Below are 19,871 nucleotides of genomic sequence, written 5' to 3' on the forward strand. Positions count from 1 at the left end.
TATGCCCCTCCAACGAGCGTGTGGCCCTCCAGCACGCAGCCGCCGCCTGGTTCAACGCCAGCACCACCGACTGCCACACCACGCAAGCCGTCAACGGCCACGCCAGACAAGCAGACGGTCAAAGCGGAGGGACTGACGGCCAGCACGTCCACCACCGCAGCCATCGCTGCCCCGGTCGTCATTCTTGTGGTTGCTGTCGTTGTGGTTGCCATCGCGTTGCTGTATCGTCGACGGCAAGGCCAGAAAAACGTTTCCAGGCTTATCCCCGAAGGAGGGGGACCAGGGACAATGAGCGGGGTATCGTTCCTCAAAGGGGGAGCTGTTCGCTTTGTCAACAACGTGCGCGACAGACTGAGGAGGCCGGGTGGAGAACAGATCAAGCTGGGCATCGCTAACCCGGGGTACGACTCGGCCACAAGTGAAGGGCTCAGTAACCCAGTCTATGACATCACAATTCCAGTGAAAGACAGCAACAAAGACAGCAGCACGGCGTGAGTGTCATACCTCTGCTGATCTTGTTGATATGTTCTACCCGGCACCCAAGTCTGTACAGTGTATGTACTGCCATCATGCCTTCCATTTAGTCATGAATGGTCGTGATTTATCAACGAGTGCCTCTGTTTTGTTATGGTGCCTTAGATATGCATTTCATATATCTGTAAATTCACAAGTATGATTTTTATTGTTGTCTCAAACATACGGTCAAGTCTTTCCTGCCATGTATATGTTTATGTAACATACCGTACAGAGGAATGCTTTACGACTTAAACTGTTTCCTATTTATCTAGTAGAGGATCATATGAATATGATAAAATGAATTCAACAGTCACAAAATGTATCAAAGACCATACATGCTTAAGGAGTTCAGAAAGTGAAGAGCTTGCGATACAATGAAGTATGTCATTATAATGTGTATGTTGAGTATGTAAGAACTGCTGTGAATTGTACTTTGAAAAGTATTTTATAATGTAAAATTAAAGCGTTTTTTTTTGTCTTTAAAAAACTTAAAATTCATTTATATATATATACAATTTATGTGTGCATGAATACCAGTGATCAGGACAGAAAACCAAGATCAATCTTCATGTCTGATGTTTTGCTACATTTTATAACATTACTATAAGATCACATTTTAGAAATTGTTGTGTGAAATGACACTTTGCATTATAGTCCAATGTTGGCACAGATATGGCACATCGTATCGAATTGTACTTATTCCCTTAACACTCAAAACTTGGGTTTACACACCACAGCAATCATATGACTTAGTTCCCATTATCAAGTAAAAAGAAAAGATACAAAACGCATATAGCTTTATTTTATTTCCAGTACCACCCTTTAATTAAAAGCATACATCCAAAACTCCAGTTTTCCAAACAAATATCATTAGCAAATAACGTTATTAGGTCTTAGTTCTTCCATACAGCCTTAAGTCACCTAATCATCGTAGACCCATGAACCTTCAGAACATGAGCTGGAATGTTGAATTTTGAAAAAATAAATTGCATTACTATTTTTATCTTTGAATACACATTTCATCTTTGCTTAAATATCTATGCATGCTTCATCAGTTTCAAGAATTTACTTCTTTACCATTTACTTTCTAACTTGAATGATGGACAAGGTGGTGTAAAGTTTCTTTTAGATAAAAGTAATACTAATCAAATGACAAGAGCAAAATTATATACATAACATGTATCTCATTGTAGCAAAAGTATATCTACTCAGTAATTTTAGTGTACAGTTTACAAAAATAGTTAGCAGGCAAAGAAGCCTTAATGAGGAGTATCATGCAGCACTTCATACACATTAGGACGACAATACATTAACAAATTTTAAGTTCAAGCATTAAAGGAGATATGCCACAAGAGCAACATTTTGTATCAGTTGTCCAGATCTATTGAAATTTTCACGCAGACGATTAGTAACAGATGATATGAGATCAAAGATGAAAGCACACCTCAGGTAAAAATAGAACTATTCACCCCGATGAAGTGCATACCCATTTCTAAATTAGCTCCCACAAGCTTTTCCAAATCCTTCCAAACTAAAGACAATGCAATGTCTTTGTCCAGAACACTACTTAGTTCATAATGGCAGGATGAAAGAAAGACAATAGACTCACAACCTGGATGATAAAAATATTACTGCATTTATGCAGTATAACACTGTCTAAACACTGATATGTGTAGAGGCCTATGCCAATGCCACAATGTTCCATAAAAACTTATTTCAAATTCTGAATTGGATCAATGCCTGTTAATGCAAAATACTTAAGTGCTTAATAAAGCTCTTAAAAGTAGTTTGAAAGCTGGTCAGCTCAAGAAAAATGAATCACACTTAATAATCTCCAATTATAAAGCACACTACTATCATAAAATACTTGTCAGTGATATGAAAATAAAACTTATTAGAAAGGGGTAGCTTCTTTTGATGGCTGCAGTACTACTTCATTACTCTTTATCAAAAGGAGCAGAGAATTCAGACCGTCTGCACACTGGGCAATGCCAACTGCATGTACATTTGTACTGCCTGGAGCTGTCACACAATGACAGCTGTCCATACCACACAGGCCCACACTCCACTTGGTCTGCAGCTCTGCCCACTACACAAGCGGGCACAGACAAATCTGTAGTGTTAAGGAGCCACACTAGCAGAAAAAATCTGACAAGGAGAAAATAGCATTTCATAATCACCAAAAAAACTAGGTCTGACAGGCATGCTCTCAGGAACGTGAAAGAAAAAAAAGCAAGCTGCAGGAGCATCAATGACTAAACACTATCATTGAACGCTTTCAATGCTATGCACTTTAACTCCCAAAAAAACCTCATTTGTAAAACTTTTACAAAGAGCGCATTAAGAAGAATCCAGTCACTACTTTCTGAAACTGCATGTTAAATAATGCAGTCACATACTTTCCGTTTTAAATTGCGGCACTTCTTCTTTCCTACTAATGACAGAGGACATAAATATATATTCAGCCAAAGCTAGACTGTTTTAACAAGTCAAAAAAAAATTTTTTAATCCCTTTTTTTCACTATGCATGCATTAACCACACATAAAAATCAATGCTTTTGAAGTTTCTCCCAACCTATTATTTGCTAATTTAGGCATTTAAAGCAATGTTTTTTCCTTAAATCAAGCTACTTTCTTTATACTGCCTGGACACCATAAAATGGCAGCACGTTGTGAAAGGAACACTGTTGCTCATTATTCTTCTGGGACATCAAATAAATATTTATCTTTATTCTCAACATTACTCTCAACCTGCATCATCACAGGTTTCAGCTAGTGAGTTTGAATTTCTTTGTGGCAAGGGACATATACACTATATAAAAAAATGATACTTTCTTTGATGGAATTAGTAATGATTTCATACTTTTATGACACTAGGCACTAGCTTTTTTAAATCTTCTATAGAATACAACCTACCAATAATATGGACGATGACAAAGAAACAAGGCTAGAATGTTTTCTGGTTCTCAAAAGCTACTACTAACCTGCTTGTATCTAATCTTATGCAATGTACTAACAAAAATACTGAAAGGGAAACTTCAAATTTGTACAAAGACTGGAAGACTTGAACTTGCATCTGTCTATCCATACAGCTTATCCATACATCTATCAAGAAATTTTTAGCAAAAGGAAGATGAGTATATTGTTAAAGTCAACTTGTTTTATAACAAAGTTAAAGCAACTGAAATTAGAGATACTCTTGTGTCACTCTAATTTTAGCTCCTTTTTGCCTCCAAAACAAGAAACAATACTGGACAATAAAAACAGCCGAACACCTGTCAAAAAGACATTACCGATGTAAGAAATGTTAATAATAAATATCACCCATGAAGAAAATATGTACACGAGATTAATACATAACACAGCAAGTGGACAGAATGACTGGAATATTTCACACCACAGATTGTATGGTCACAGCTAGTCAGTAGTATTAGGAAAGGTAATGTTATTATGATATGCAAGGCATTTGGCAAGAGATACACAATAAAATAACATCTGGTAATAATAGTTATGCAGTATATTACTTAATATTTGCACCAATAACCTGTAAGAATTTTTACAAAGTGATTAACATACGATTTCCCTGGTACCACTATTGAAAATGTTACTTGCCATTAGCACCATTAACCCTCAATACTATTTTTACATAATTCTGCTTTTCTGCTTCTGCTATATGGAAAGTGATAAATGTACAACTATTAACTAGTTGAAAATATAAAGACTTGCTTTTCTAATAATAGCATCAGCATAAGATCTACTTGGTTTTATGCTGAGACAGCATACCTCTTTGTTTACACTGTCCACAGCAATGTCCAAGTTTGTAAAAGGTACTTTAATTTTGACATGGATGTACAGTAACTTTCACATCTGAACTGAACTGAAGGAGAACTGGTGGCTTTCCCTAATTAAAAGCTTTCTTATAAATTTTCAGTGTGACAAGTATTCAATTAGTTCTCAGCATGAGCTTGACAATGCGGTGCACTTTAAAAACATATTGCAGATAATGTTCTCCTGCAGTTGTTACTGCCTTTTAGGTTTTGCTGTAATACCTATCAAATGTCATACAGTTATGCTTATCATAACTATAAATGATTACAATATTGTGCAATTAAAAAAAATGTTTGGACAGTTGCCAGCACAGGCATGCTATCAGTTGTTTCAGTCCTAGTTGATATTTTAATTATTTTACAACATATAAACAGCATTTAAGAGTGAACACTATGAAAGACAAAAAGTAAATTTACCATTTTCCATCTAATTTAATATACAATCACTTCAATGGTACTGTGCAAAACAAGGTCAGAGTAAGTACAAAGTTCAACAACGCAGCATTAGCTGCAGGGAGTGGGGAAGGGTAATCAAAATCACCAGTGATTATACTACATGTAAGGAGATGCTCAAAACTAAACCTAAACAAGCCTCAGGTTATCATAACCATAACCAAGACAGAAATATTTTATTTCCCTTGTGCCCATGCACTCGTGTCTATCTCAAAAGAAAAAGAAAATTAAAGGTGAAAAAATATATTATATATAATATTTGGTGCAGGACTTGGATTTCCACAAACAACTAAGGTGCTTAATGTGCATTGCACAGTTTTATAGACCAAAACTTTTTGTAATAAAAATTAGAAATAGTATGACTTTATTTAATAGTTAGTGAAAGCAAGAATTTCCCGACATACAGTTTAGTTAAAGTATTTTTAAGTTCAACATACTCAATTCCAGACTGAGTGTTGAAAATGTTTGGGGCAGTTCATCATAAAGCTGCATAAGTATTATATCTTTCTTTACACATAATTATCTTTCTTCACATCTGCATAACTATTATATTATCTTTCTTCAGACATGCATAACTATTATATTATCATTCTTCGCAAATGCAGTCAAATCTCAATACAGGCAACATATGCACGTTATCTTGATTTACTAATTTTTCAGCCAATCAGGAGACAAGGAGTATGCTGGTCAACCAGCTTAAGACCTACTAATTATTATTGCTTTTCAAGAATGTCTACAATTGAAACATCATTACAATATTAGTAAAGGGTAAATATAATGTTTCATTTATACAAGAAATAAAATACAGGACAATTTCACATCTTCTATGACAAAGCTTTGTAGTATATCATAATGACTGGATTGTATAAGTTTTATTTAACACTTGTTTAAGCTGCATACATCATTATTCAATAATAATTTCTGCTGGTTATCTGATTTTGTGTATATAATGGATAACAGATTTGCAGATAAATATCTTGGTCAACATACAACTCATTTTTTCTTCTATACATCTGCAGGTTAAGAAATCTTGCTTTCCTTTTATCTCAAGCCAATTTTCCTTACACCATGCACTTTACGTGCACAATAATTCTGCAGCATTTTCAATGCATGACTCTTACAAATATATGAAACTCAAAACAGCTAATTACTTGTGTATTCATTGACTAGATTTTTATAATCTGGAATCATGATTATATCCTTTCTGGTACTGTTCCAAGATTTTATCAAAGGTTTAATTAGGTGTAGAGAGGACTTCAACATTTTCATTCATTATCATTCAAAAATAAGATATAATTCTCACATATTCATGGAGGAGAGAGATCTAAGAAAAAAGGCAAAAGAGAAAACATTTCTAAGAAAACTTTTTTCCACAGGGGAAAAAAATGTTGAATATGAACAAATCTAAATGTCACTGAAAATTTTCAATGCAAAAGATCTCATTGACTTTTTCTATCCATGTCATTTAGTTTACAGCAATGGATAACATACTTTGACTATTACCATTTAGAACCTAATTTGTGATCTTTTAATTCCAGAAACAATTCTAGGTTATTTTGTAACTTTTCTAAAGGGATTACGAAAAGATCTCATTTTAAAAAGAAATACAAAAATATATCATTGAAAATGTTCCTTAAGACAACCATAAAAAGAATATAAACTACATTCAAAGATTAACATTTGTACAAACCATGTTCTCACATTTATTGCAATATATGCTTTCTTGATAGAGTAAAGCTTAGAAGTGAAAACTGGGAAAGGAGAAATGAAGATCATGAGGAAAATATTCAAAATATGTGTTAAGCCATTAAAATAAGATTGTTAAAAACATTGATTTTCTAATATTAGTAATGTTAGACAAGATTATAATGCAAGTAAGTGGCAGCATTTTGTTTTTTCTGATGTTACTCTCTGGCAGTTACAGCAAAAGAAAAGCAGCAGGACTTTGACAATAAATGTTCTACAATTGTAACATCAAATTCCTTTGGCTTATAACCATAACCTTTGGGGTTAACCATTGTACTAGACTTGAAAGGACATAAGCTAACTCATTGGGCTCTAATTAAACAGGAAAATGCTAAATTCAATTAAAATTGAAACTGAATGTGAGGACTGGTACACAAAAGGCATTCACTGAGATGTACTGAGTTAAACCAAGACCTGGAAGGAAAACATGGAAGTGTCACTAGCTACATCAGAATTGTTAGTGGTACCACTTTATGAGATGCATGAAGGAATCCTTCAGTGGCTGCCTTGCTATTAACCAGATATGTAATGGTACAATACTGGCTTCTGTCACTGTGGCAGCGCTTAAAGTTAACTTTTCATGAAAAAAGTGCTAAATTCTATGTTAGCATGCAAGGAAATAAATCATAAGACATGATGTGGAGAAACAAATTATATAATAGATACATAGAACACTCAACCAGACAGAACAAGTAGATCATCATCTAAAAACCATCTAAACACAAGAAGCAGACAAGATAACTTCTAATAATAGGTCAGATCTATATTTAAAGATATATCATAAATGAATGATATTCAACATATTTCAAAAAAATGAGAATCAGGTAAATAACCATCCATGGTCTGCAAAATTCCTTAACTTTTGATTTGAACACTGACTGAACTGAGATCTATCTATAAGGTTGCAGATAAAGAAAAAAACATTCAAGCATAAACATAAGCACACTCTGTTGCCAAGTCATCTAGTGTTTCAAAATCACTTTAAGATCCAAGACTATGGAACTTTCTAGCACATCCAAACTCAGGTTTTACCAAAAGCTTTTCTACTTCATTTTAAAAATTAGAATAACAATTTATTATCCTACTACCAAGGTAAATTAATATGAATTACTGACAAACTCAAAACAAAGTTCCAAAACACTTGCCGGGTTATTTTCCCAGATATATATATATTCTTGCAAAGCCTTTCTAAGTTTATCATTCTTTAAAAGATATCCCACAAGACAGGAACAAGAGGTTCACACAGCATAGTTTGCTCCTAACGCTTTAAAAAGAAAAATTTTATTAACTTGCTTTTTACCCTATACATAGAATCTGACCCAAATTACAGAGCACATATATATATATCTGTAACAGAAAACATGTAATAAATTAATCTTTTGGTTCTGACCTCTGGGATACCTTGTGATTATTACATTTTCTTACATTAAGAACCTAAATTATCTCAGTATTTGAAATCTGTCAAATTATATAACATATACCCACTGCTGCAAAGTGGCCGATAATAAACTGAGAAAAAAAATCAAGAGTCCTCTGATATGCTGTGAAAATATTCATTTCAGGTCTTTTACCCAAATACATCACAGTTGTTTAAATATAGTATAGGAAAGGGAGAATTCACCTGGTTGTAAATATGTGTAAATATATTTTCCATATCCATAAGATTTTAAGCAGTTTCGAAAATGTACCAGATCGCTCATACAGTCCTACTGCAAAGTGTGTCTACACACAAGCCATACCTTCAATCTTTACATCTAATTGTGTAGCTCACACTCAAAATTTCATTTACGCACATGTAGTAAGAGTATAAAAATAATATTTTGATCAAAAGTATTTCTTCAAGCCTGCATTTTAGAATTGGTGGGATATTTAAATGAAACACTCACACCCTAGAGAAAGAAACATAATGCCATTATTTTTTGGTAGGCATTTTGAGGCCATCATCAGCTGCTAGCACCTCTGGGCATTTCTCCAAGACTCGAGACACTAGCTTCTCTATGTACGTATGCAGGTCTGCGTTATCCCTCCGTAAACCTGAAATCAAAATGTTCTTATCAGTAACTGACAACAATCTTGAAGTGTCAATGAACTCTGGAAAACAGATAATATTTAGCATACTTATCTAATGCCCTGAAAATCAGAGATCACTCATAAATGTTTGTCCTTTTAATGTATTATTTACTTTTGGAACTGGTAATATTTTAGTATACATGTCTTGGGATGAACTGTGCAACCTGCTAACAGCAAATGCAAATTCCTTTCATACCTCTATCATGCATAAATGTACTAGTTGTGTGGGTGTTAATATATCTAGACTCCAGTACTGATTGGTATGGGCGTAAGCTTAGCTAAATAAAGAATAATGTCTTAAGATCAGAAATGTACTTTACTTCCAAAGAATACTATAAAAATGGTATGAACAGCAGTGTCCTTGATTAAAAAGTTTCTCTTCCTAATTAGCAACCTATGAAAATAATACCTTCATTTTCTTTCATTAGCCTCACAATCTCCTTTTGTAAATCAGCTTTCTCTGAAGCACCTGGAAAAATACAAAACATTTAAATAAACAATTATATCAAAATGTAAATAGTACTTGGTCATCTTCTTATCCCATTCTACTCAGCAAGCAAATTGCTTGCAGGGCTACACAAATGCTTCAAAGCAATCATCTCCCTTTACACCAAAATGTCTCCTACAGGTTACCATATTTTGGCCATTTTTCAAAAAAGAAAACAAGATAACTATCATCCAAGGCATCTTGGAGGGTAGTCAACACTGCGGTGGCCAAAACACAGAACTGGCTTACAAATGTCAAAGACGAGTGGTTGTCCTGTACAGGACCTGCTCACTCTTCCCCACAAGAGTGGCGGCCCTGTCAGCTGCCGCGTCCATCCATGTGCTTCCCCCAATGACAGGCATCGGTCTAGGGATGACCGACACTAAATTCAAGTAAATTAACTGGTACAGAAATAATTTTTGTAGAGAAATTGACAAATTTGTCCAGTGTGCTAACTGCAGCATGGCATAACACCGGCTGTCACAAGCCTGCATGTTTCTGCTCTGTTAAAAGTCTTTGTACAAATTATTCAAGTAGGGCTGAAGAAGCTGGATGAGGGGGTAGCGGTCAATAAAAAGCTCTCAAACTATCCACTGTCTGCAAAGTTCTGACTCAGAAGACCTTACTTGTGCGACCGTCTGCATCTCGCTGTATGGCCACTATGGACTCGCTGGCACCACGTGTATGCTTCTGGTAATTTTTGCGGAAACGCCCTCCATTGTCAGATTGTTGTTCCCGGTCATGCTCAGTTAGCATGCTGCAGCTGCTTTTCACTCGTGGGAGAGTGGTGGAGCCAAGTAGTGTCGTGCTCTTCTCTTGCTACAAATGTGAATAATAAACACCCATTTATGGATATATTACTACTCTGGATGGTAGCTAAGGGAAAGTATCAGTTTGTGGGCATTTGTGGGCATGCATACACATGGGACTGGTACATGCAAAAAAAAATGCCTTGATCAGCAAGCAGATAAAAGCATTCCAGGTATTTATTAGTCCAAATTTAATTAACCAAACATATTACACTATATTTGCACATTAATAAAATACTGAAATTATCTGTTTCTGCTGACTTCATTCCTTATCTTCCCTTTCAGAACCATTGCAACAGTTATAGGTTTGGTTTCACTCTACTGGTAGCTTAACTGTTGCTTCCGCTGACAAGGTCAATTTAATTAACTTTTCGGACAACACACTCCAAGCTGTCAACCTTTTTGGACAGCAAACCTTAAGTTGTCAAAGCTGACAATGTACTCCAGTCAGAATACACAGTCTTTGTAAAAGAATGTTGCACAAGGTATCAAAGTAGCAGCAACCTGCATGCTACAGGCTATGCTAAGAAAATCACTTGGCTGTGACACTGTTTCTCAATCAAAACACTCCTTAGGTGATTTTTGGTGCATGACTGGTCCACTAAAATAGTACCTCGGTAAGCTTCACCTAGTGGGCAATGCATTTAGTGTCTTCTGCATGTACAGTGTATGCACTGTTTAAAACTTTGTAAAAGGGGCAGTCATAAATACGTGATCCTTGGGATGTATGACCGATGCTATCAATCTCCAACTTTCAGTACTTACAGTTATTAACTGGAAACTACTAAAATTACTGTTTGTAAGTGAAAAAAAGGTTGAGACTGGCCAAATCAAGAGATCAATATCATACCTGTGATGAGGAACGATGCAAAGAAAGGTTATGTTCACTGCTACTAATCACTTTATCTTGCACACGCAGCTCGCCCTCAATTTTCAGGGTAGGTATAACACGAGTTGGCAGAGGTGAAGGCTGCTGTGGCACATCTCTTTCTGGGGAAGGTGGTATCACAGCAGGAGCTGGAGGAATTTGTCTTTCAAGAGATCCTGTTTTCTCAGCAGAACGGTCAACAAATGTGAAGACATTTTTAATGACATTCTGACCACCAGATACAGTCTCAATCCAGAGATCGCCCTTTCCTGGTGTGTTGGGCTTTGTAGTGACATAGATTCTGTTCTCAGATTCAAACTCAATTGTGTCAAGAAGATCACTTCCGCAAAGCAAAAACTCCATGATATCAGATTTGCCCAAACCTAGGTTTTTCCCTTCAATGCAGAGTTTTGTACCTCCATGAACTGTTGCCATGTTTGGGATTATGTTTGTCACAACTGGCACATCGCTCACACGGTTCAGTCCAGAATGCATGCTGCCAAATTTGTTGAGTTTAGGTTCATTGTTTTTTCCTCATCATCATCATGGTTACCAAAGCGACCAAGGTGAAAAATGTCATGAATAGACTTAGACAGCTTTTTGTTGAAGTTGGCCAATGTGCTGCTTTTTCTCTTCTCCTCCTTCTCCCCACTAAGGTCCTTGCTGTCACGTTTCATCTGGCGATGAGGCAGTGCCGGAGACTGCAGATTTTGTTTTAACTTTGCAAAAGCAGACAGATTCTGCTGAGAACTGCCTAACGAGCTAGTGCTCTTGATCTGTGGCTAACTGACCCTGTAATGGATCTCTGTTTGGATACAAATGCCTGAAATAAAATATCAGAATTTTCTGTAAGCAAAGCTTCCATGATTATTGTGAAGTTCTCAAACATCTTGATCAATAGCTTTTAAAAGTGATCTGTATTCATTTTCAAGCCTCACCTTTTGCATTTAAGAGTTAATGATTTACAATTAAGATACACTCTAAAACTTTAAAAACACATATTTCAATCCATGACAGCTTGTATTTTTTGAAGAATACTTATACAAATTTTACATTTTTTAAGTGTGCCATATTACCAATAGGTACCAGCACACAAAATTAACTTTTTATGCTCACATGAAAGAACAAGAAAATATAAGGAAAACAAAATAATAACTAAGTCTTTATATTTATTAGTTTTGCAGATAATGCTGTTAAAAAATCGTGATTTACATTGTGATTGCATTGGTAGTATATCATACCTAGAAAATAAAAAATTTTATAAGTGTTCTTCAAAAAATATTTGTGTCACCTTTTATCCTTTTATTGTGCTGTAGAACTTTTTAATTTCCTTAATACATAGATATTTTGCCACTTTTCATGGATTCAATTTAATATGTATACACCAATATCCACGAGAAAGCTTGTGAACGCGCGGACATAGTGACTCAACCATCAAAATACGTTAAATGGCACAAAAAATGACCACTGCACAGCTGTCAATTTGTGTGCTAGGTACCACTTATCGTCACAAAATATGCATTACTCTCCTGTCACACAAAAAAAGGCATACTCTGAACACATGATGAAAAGTTGCTCTTTATTATGATTTAAAAGTGATATTTCTGTTCCTGATAGTCAATGAAATACTTTGAATAGAAAACAAGCGATTTTTATGCAATCACCAGCTTTCCACCGGTGGGAAGGCACGTGTGCCAGTACCTACTACTAACATCACACTTAAAGCAGCCAGGAATCTACAGCTGATTAATATTTTCTAACTCACCTGAAAAATTAGGTCTCCCTGTGGGACAGGGCACTTTTTGTGAGGCTTCAAAGCAAGCTTGCGGACATGTCCCTTGGTAGTCTGAAGAGAAGTGATGGGGATTTGAACTTGGCCCAAAACATCATCTTTTTCTGTCACCGTGAAGAACACATTATCACTTGAGATTTGGACAGGGCTGTAAAAAACAAATTAGCAAGCATAAAGTAACAAACACTTATAATGCAAACTGCAATAATAAAATTTGATTATAATAAAAATATTATTGCTCTTGCTGTTTTGAAATGAGATTGTCTCTCCAACTTTGTTTTGCATATTCTCAGGGAGTCGTTGAAGTTCTTATCGAGCTGCCCCCAACTGGCCTCTGGGATAAATAAAGTGTTATCTATCTTATCATAACTTATTAACTGTCAGGCTGTTAAGGGAAGAAATGGAGCTGGAACAAAAATGATTTGGAGCCTCTCACAGAGAAGACTTTCCTTGATTACAGTGACCTTTACAATATTTGTAATGCTGTTGTTCACTTTTATCTTTTCAATAAAGGGTGACTGAGCCAGCAGGTGACAGAATGGCCTCAACTGCATATTAGAATAGTATGAGAATAGCAACATGGACTGAAAACAACTTTGAGAGAGGTATAGGTTTCTAAAAGAAAAAAAATTATTTAAATAGTTTAGCCCAAACTATTTTAAAATCCTAACCTTGACAATGCATATCCTCCTATATTGTGTAATAGCTTTTCCAAGCTATCATTTCAAGACAAATGAAACCAGCTAAATACTGATTCTGTTTTATGCTTTTGAATCCTAACCTTTCAGTCAACAGACAAGCTTTAAAGTCGCACTCCACACGAATATCAGCTTTAACAAGAATAGCATAACAGAGTGCATTTAGTAAGCTTTTTTTACAGCAAATCAGAGTTCATAAGTTATATAACCTCTTCAAGCCTGACAGATTTATTATGAATGATAACACTTTATAACACAGTAGACATTAAATAGTAGGGAGCAGGATACACACCTAGCTACTAAATCTTGCACTTGCCAAATCCCTGACAATAGAAATGAGCTTTACACTGGGTCACAAAATGATACTAAATGGACTGCCTAATAAAAGTTGTACCAGACAGTGAAGGCTGTACCTGGTGGTTACATGTTTAATTTCCTTATTGAAAATGTAGCTACACCAAAGCATCTAATCCTCTTGTCACTTGTTGCAATAAAAACTAGCTTCACAATAGCTTTCTGCACCTCTCTTCTCTTCTATCACTTGATAACAAAGTAACTCCACCCAGATGATTCATTTTCTAGTGAAGAGGCTCAAATCTCAAAATGTTGATACATTTTTAATGGGGTTTTTTTTTCACTTCTCATGTGCGCATCTTTCCCCCAAACCCCCATATATTTATAAACATTCTTTATGACAATGATGACAAACACTCTGCGATACCCCCTCCCCCCATTTTTTTAAAAATCTACTTAGTTCAAGCCATTTACTTACATCACAGATTCCTCATTCCAGTCTGGGTTTCCAGTAGGCTCCTTCACCACACTCGTCCGGTATTTTTTAGAGCCAACACCAAAGATGACAGAAAACTTATACCTCCCTAGGACAGAAATAAAGATATTTTATCTGCTCATTAAAGCAATAAGGTGTACCTATAGCAAAGGCAATATATGGTTAATGCTACTTCATTTTTTTTTCTCTCTTCTAATAAGCTTTTGATAAATAAGTGTTTTTTCCTTCACATTTTTATATCAGTATATTGTATAATGTATGGGTGCATCACACACACACCCCAGTAATGTTAGGTCTCAGGTTAAGAACATCTATTACCAAAATGAATCTTTTATTTCCCAAAAGTGTTTTTATCTGCCAAACCCATATAAAAACCCCGCTGTCTACCCTGAGAGATTCCAGCTTTTAAAAAGAATTATGCAAACCACTAGTAAACATGACCAAATCCGACCTGTTGAGCAATTGGAAAGAGCTGTGTACAATGGGAAAGATCTGGTGGCCAACCTCTATTTGGCTGTCAGAAACAACTGGCAAAAAAGTCTAACAGCACATTAGGCAACATGCCAGCAATTCAAAGTTGAGCCTCCCTCTGGCCTACAGTGTGATTTATTATACACACAAGTGTTCAACTAGAGAACTGCAGAAAGTCTGGAATGTTACCAACACCTACTGACAACATAAAAGTGACAATATCCCTAGAAATTTTGCTGGAGATAGGATAAATCTAATCTCCTCCTCCACTCTGTATGTGTGTGCATGTGTGCATGTGGGAACAAAGTAAAAAATGATTAATTTTTCAGCAACAACAATTTTGACTTACCTGGCTTCTTACCCTGGAGACGTCTTCCTCCATGAACTGAAAAGAAACATGTTACAGATTCAGTTAATGCTATATTTCTGTGATCATTTTATCTCTGCATGTATCTACACACACAAAACTGTATAATGCTTTAGAACAGTGAACATAGTTTTACACGATTCCTTTCTTTTCCTCATCCTTGTACTCATGTTTCAAATACTGGATGCAGCTCTCTAACTGTACACAAAAAGCAACATAAGCCTAAACAATGACTTATTGTGCTCTTTATCTTTCCCCAATCCTAACTGTTTATCACTTTCATTATTTAAAAGAAAATTAAGAACTGTTTTGTCTAGATCTTTACTTGAAAATGAAGACATCACTTCTGAAGTTTTTTTTTTAAGTACATCTCCTATACATAATATCTTATTACACACCTGAGTTTAACCACTGCTTTATGCCCTCCTGTTCTTTATCTCTTCCTAAGACCTCTCCCCAAGCAAATCCATGCATTTTCTCTTTCTTTCTCTCACACACACTCTTGTGACCTGTGACATGGTGCAGGTGTCTGACACTAGGCCACTCACTCACATCCTTTATATCCGTGACTAAGTTTCTTCTTGCATATGAAAAAAAAAGGTTGTTGCAATATCTACTGCTAAGAGCAAATAATAAATCTAACTCCAACATGGATGCAGACATTGTTGTTTTAAGTTTTTGACTATTATACTTAAGACTAATTTGTTGAGGATGCTAATTACAACTACTAGACTATTGACCATGCCTTTTTCTTAAATTTTTTCTGCACAGTTTCTAAGCATTTAACACCATTATTTCAAGTGAATAAAGTATATAAAATATATGAATCAGCTGGCTACTTTTTCTGCAAGGTAGAATCCACCAAGTATGAAGGGGAACTGGTGAAAAAGTGTGGTGATACTTAAAAGGTCACAGTAACCAAGCGAGGGGGTAAAATCGCTCAAGAGTATGAATAGCTGATAATCTACACCAGCGGTTCTCAACCTTTTACTTGTGACGCCCCCCTGACGAACAAATGTACAGGCGCACCCCACAGGTTGAGAACAGCTGATCTACACCTTCATTATGCAGTGTCTGCATTTTCATTTATAACTCTAGCACTTTTTATAGCAATCAATACCAGCCACCATTAACAGCATTAAATTAAGGATGCTAACAGTCTCTTAAAATATTCTTATTATTTGTGACTATCTTCATCTTTGAGTGCACACATTTCTCCAGTTTAATTACAATCAGTATGTAGAGTTTAACTTAGCTGTTTAGCAGCTTTAACAAGCATTTCATTCGTACTCAGCCTTCCATCGTTTGTATGTTGTTCATGTCTTGTTTTTGTCTCAAGTGCTAAGATCATGCTTGTAAGGAGTATGCCCTATAAAAATCACATGTTTATTATTATTATAAATTGTCTGTTTCTAGTTAGTCATCACCTGGCAGCTGTTATATGACCCAATTTGTTTTCCTGTTGCAAAATTAATTTAATGTTGCATATTATATTTATTTAAACATATATACATACACTATATTTACTGTTCAGTTCTACTTGTTCTGGTAATCTCCAGCCTCTTTTACAACAATTATATTAAAATAAAGTGCATGAGTACCAGAACAAGGGAATGGTGGTATTACAGCACATGACAAAAAATTGGCCCTTACCTACAACTGTAACCTCTTCTGCCTCCATATCAAGTGCTGCAGTGGCCACCTTCACCACCTGTTCGTGATGATAAATATTGTTCAGAAGAAATTCAGAATGATGATCCCCTTGGTCAGGGTAGCTAGCGACTGTGCCTCAGCTGAAAATTTGCAAGTCTTCTGGCTTCATGACTGTCTAGACAAAGAGATTACAAAAAGGCTTAATTAAAAGACAACACAAAATATATTCATCTTACAGTAATAATGGTATGGTTCAACGCTTATTAAAGAGAATCTCTATATCAAACAAAAATTAAAAAACTAAGAGTGAACAATAATGTGCATAGTCTGCAAATAGTGCATCTTTGTTCCACAAGTATGATTAAAAAACGTTTTTAATAAAACTTAAATAAAAACACCACAGAACAAGAATCATCATTTTATTAAGGGGGTTAGCTGTCATCACCTGGGTGACTGTCTGCACAGTGCATTAACGCGGAAGAGATCAAAGGAAGGAGAGAGGCAGACATGTCCCCCCCCCCCCAAAAAAAAAACAAACTCTAGTGAAGGGGAGATAAAAACTGCCGCCATGCCGCCCACTCCCTCCTTCCCCCCTCTCTTATCGGTTTTGGTCTGCCAATGAGAAATTGTTTTTTAAGAAATTTAGATATAGATTAAGAAAAATCTGTTGTCATGAATGGTAAGCTAGCCTTTAAAATAGCTCGCACTTTGAGGTGCAGTTTCAAGAGCTGTATACAAAGAGAAAAGTGTATTTGCATTATGAACAAGAATACATAAGACAGGCCTATCCAGGCTTTAGAGTGAGAGTATTAGAAATAATTTACCCTTCTTCATGTGTATCATTGCATAATTATATGTGTGCGAGTGTGTAAGAATATAGGTGACTAGAGAGAATAGGTTTTGACATATCTGCAATCTGACGCACATAAACATTTTAAGTTCTTCCTTTTTCCCAGTTTTTATTTGTACTGTTGTCAAGCCACAATATATATTTATATATACTAGGCAGGTCTTGCACCCTTGCTGTAGCCAATACCTAATAAAGCAAGCCATATCACAATGGCTCTGCGTAGTAGAACTGATTTCTATCATTTGAAGCCACCACCAACTTCTTAGAATACAGAAAGTAAATATGAGAAACGAAAACACTCTAGAGCAACATTCACTAACATAAACTACAAGTTTCTGGGAGATAAATAGAATATCCCTGCCCAATCTAATGAAGATTAGCAATGTGTCACACTCTGCTCATTTATAAAATGGTTTGTAGATTAGGAAAAATGCCAAAACTTTGTTTAATCTTTGTATAGCTGTTTATACCAGAAAGTTTTTTTCGAGAATCTTGGTTTTCCAGAATTTTATACGTAGCCAGTGTCATTTTACTGTGATTTTATACAGTTTTTTATCTACATGTGACATCTGTGTAGCAAATTAGTGAAAATTTTTACTCTTGCCTTCCTACCTCTTCATGCTCCTACATTAATTTGAGATTGACAGTTCATTTTCCAATTTGTTAAGACCATAATTTCTCTCTCTTGTGACTCATATACCTCTCTGTCTATACACTATTTATGGAACAATCAAGAAAGGATGAAACAGTTACCATTCAAACATTAGCACCAAACCAGTAGACAATGAAAGTAACATTGCTTGCTACAACAGTCGAGGTTGTAAGATGTTCAGCATTCAGCTGGATTTAGACAATATCAAACAGGTGGCAGGAGATTAACATTTATGTGCTCTGAGAACAAGCATGCTGCAGAGCTTAGAACTTTCTAAAATTTGTAAATAAGATAGTCAGGTCATCCAGAAAGCAGAGAACTAAACTTTAATGAGAACAATAGTACCAATGCAAAGGCTTTGATGTTAAAGACCAACCTAAATGGTTTGCATTTTTTTCAGGTATCAGTAAATAATAATAAAGATGGATCTTGGAAGCTGAAATTTAAAGGTTAGGTTTTTATTGCCTATATCTACTGATAATCTGCAAAAACCGCAAACCATTCAGGTTGGTCTTTAAGAAAATACTCGGGATACAACCTTCTTCACTAAAATGGAAAAATTATATCATATATATATATACACTATTTATATAACTATAAATCATAGTTTTAGAAATTCACACCATCAGCACCCACTATTTTATTCAGCACTGGAAAGCTTAATCCAGTTATAAATATATCTATAATATATATAGTAATCATAACTTGAACTGCAGCAGTATTTGAACCAGAATGCACATTAACAATGCTTGTTAACAGTCACAAACATTAACCACCAAGTCATAACTAATAGTACCCATAACACTGTCCCCAAAATTATTTCAAAGTTTAAACTCACAACTAACTCACTTCCAAAGTGTTCGTAAATTACTGTAGTGCAAGGTGGAAGCACTTTTTTCCAAAGCAGCCCAAACAATCATACCCAGACATATATATATATAGTTAATGATTTGCAGCTTTTGAATTTACCATTTTAAAGAGCAATATAACTATCAAGAAACCATATATATATATATTGCCTTGAATTTAAAGCTAATTCACTAAAAGCTCTTGCATATTAGGGAAATAATTTTCAAGTTTAAAGTCGCAATGCAACAGTACAAGCATTTCATTTTATTTTCGCATTTATATTTAAGCAATTCATTTATCGTGAGTTATGATTTTATAACTTGCGTTGTCTAAGCACCACATCATGATGAGATACCGTTACGTTCACAACCAGGATGAGTCTGTTTTTATTTAAGGATGTTTATGTTTACCTCTTCTATCAAATGTCGTCATCCAAACATGTTGACCCACAGCGGAGAATGGAATCTTAACAATTCTTTTGTCCATCGATCTAAAAAGGTTTGTTTACAAAGCTCCTTGGTGTCTTTGTTTCTCCGCAGTCATCACAACCATCAAAGATTTTATACAGCTGTCGTTACAAGTCAGATTTTAAACCGTGAACTGCCCATAAACCTGATTACCAAACACAGACACAGAGAAGTGTGTGGTTTCCTTTCATGTTACTACTTCCTCGGTAAACAGCAGGAAACTCGGTGTTGACAGGACAAACTCGTCAAAAGTGTTTCGACGTCAACACATACCGACTTTTGTTTTAATTTTCGCTTGTTACATTTGACCTTCGTGAAATACTTGTGTGAGAATGTGTACAAATACTCACCCTAAACTGTGTAGATGAGCTGCGTTTGATAATCGCTGTGACCACGGACAAGTCCGTGAGGTGACTGGGCGGATATGTCACACGTCCGTCATGAAGAGGAATGCTTCAACTCGCCTCTCTTATCTTCCTCAGGATTGGTCAGCCTCTTTTCCACAC

The 19,871-nt window shown here is 35.6% G+C and overlaps 1 protein-coding gene across 1 annotated transcript; it reads right to left on the minus strand.

Moving 5' to 3' along the window:
• Positions 1–1,303: 1,303 nt before the first annotated feature.
• LOC112577209 lies at positions 1,304–19,830 on the minus strand. The gene is given in 11 exon segments (XM_025260224.1): positions 1,304–8,576; positions 9,022–9,081; positions 9,726–9,918; positions 10,759–11,301; positions 11,304–11,581; positions 12,482–12,494; positions 12,542–12,716; positions 14,039–14,144; positions 14,877–14,912; positions 16,548–16,722; positions 19,716–19,830. Coding segments are annotated over 10 exon segments (1,554 nt in total). The 5' UTR covers positions 16,576–16,722; positions 19,716–19,830; the 3' UTR covers positions 1,304–8,454.
• Between the last annotated feature and the right edge of the window lie 41 nt (positions 19,831–19,871).

Source organism: Pomacea canaliculata, linkage group LG1, assembly GCF_003073045.1.
Source record: "Pomacea canaliculata isolate SZHN2017 linkage group LG1, ASM307304v1, whole genome shotgun sequence".
NCBI lineage: Eukaryota > Metazoa > Mollusca > Gastropoda > Architaenioglossa > Ampullariidae > Pomacea > Pomacea canaliculata.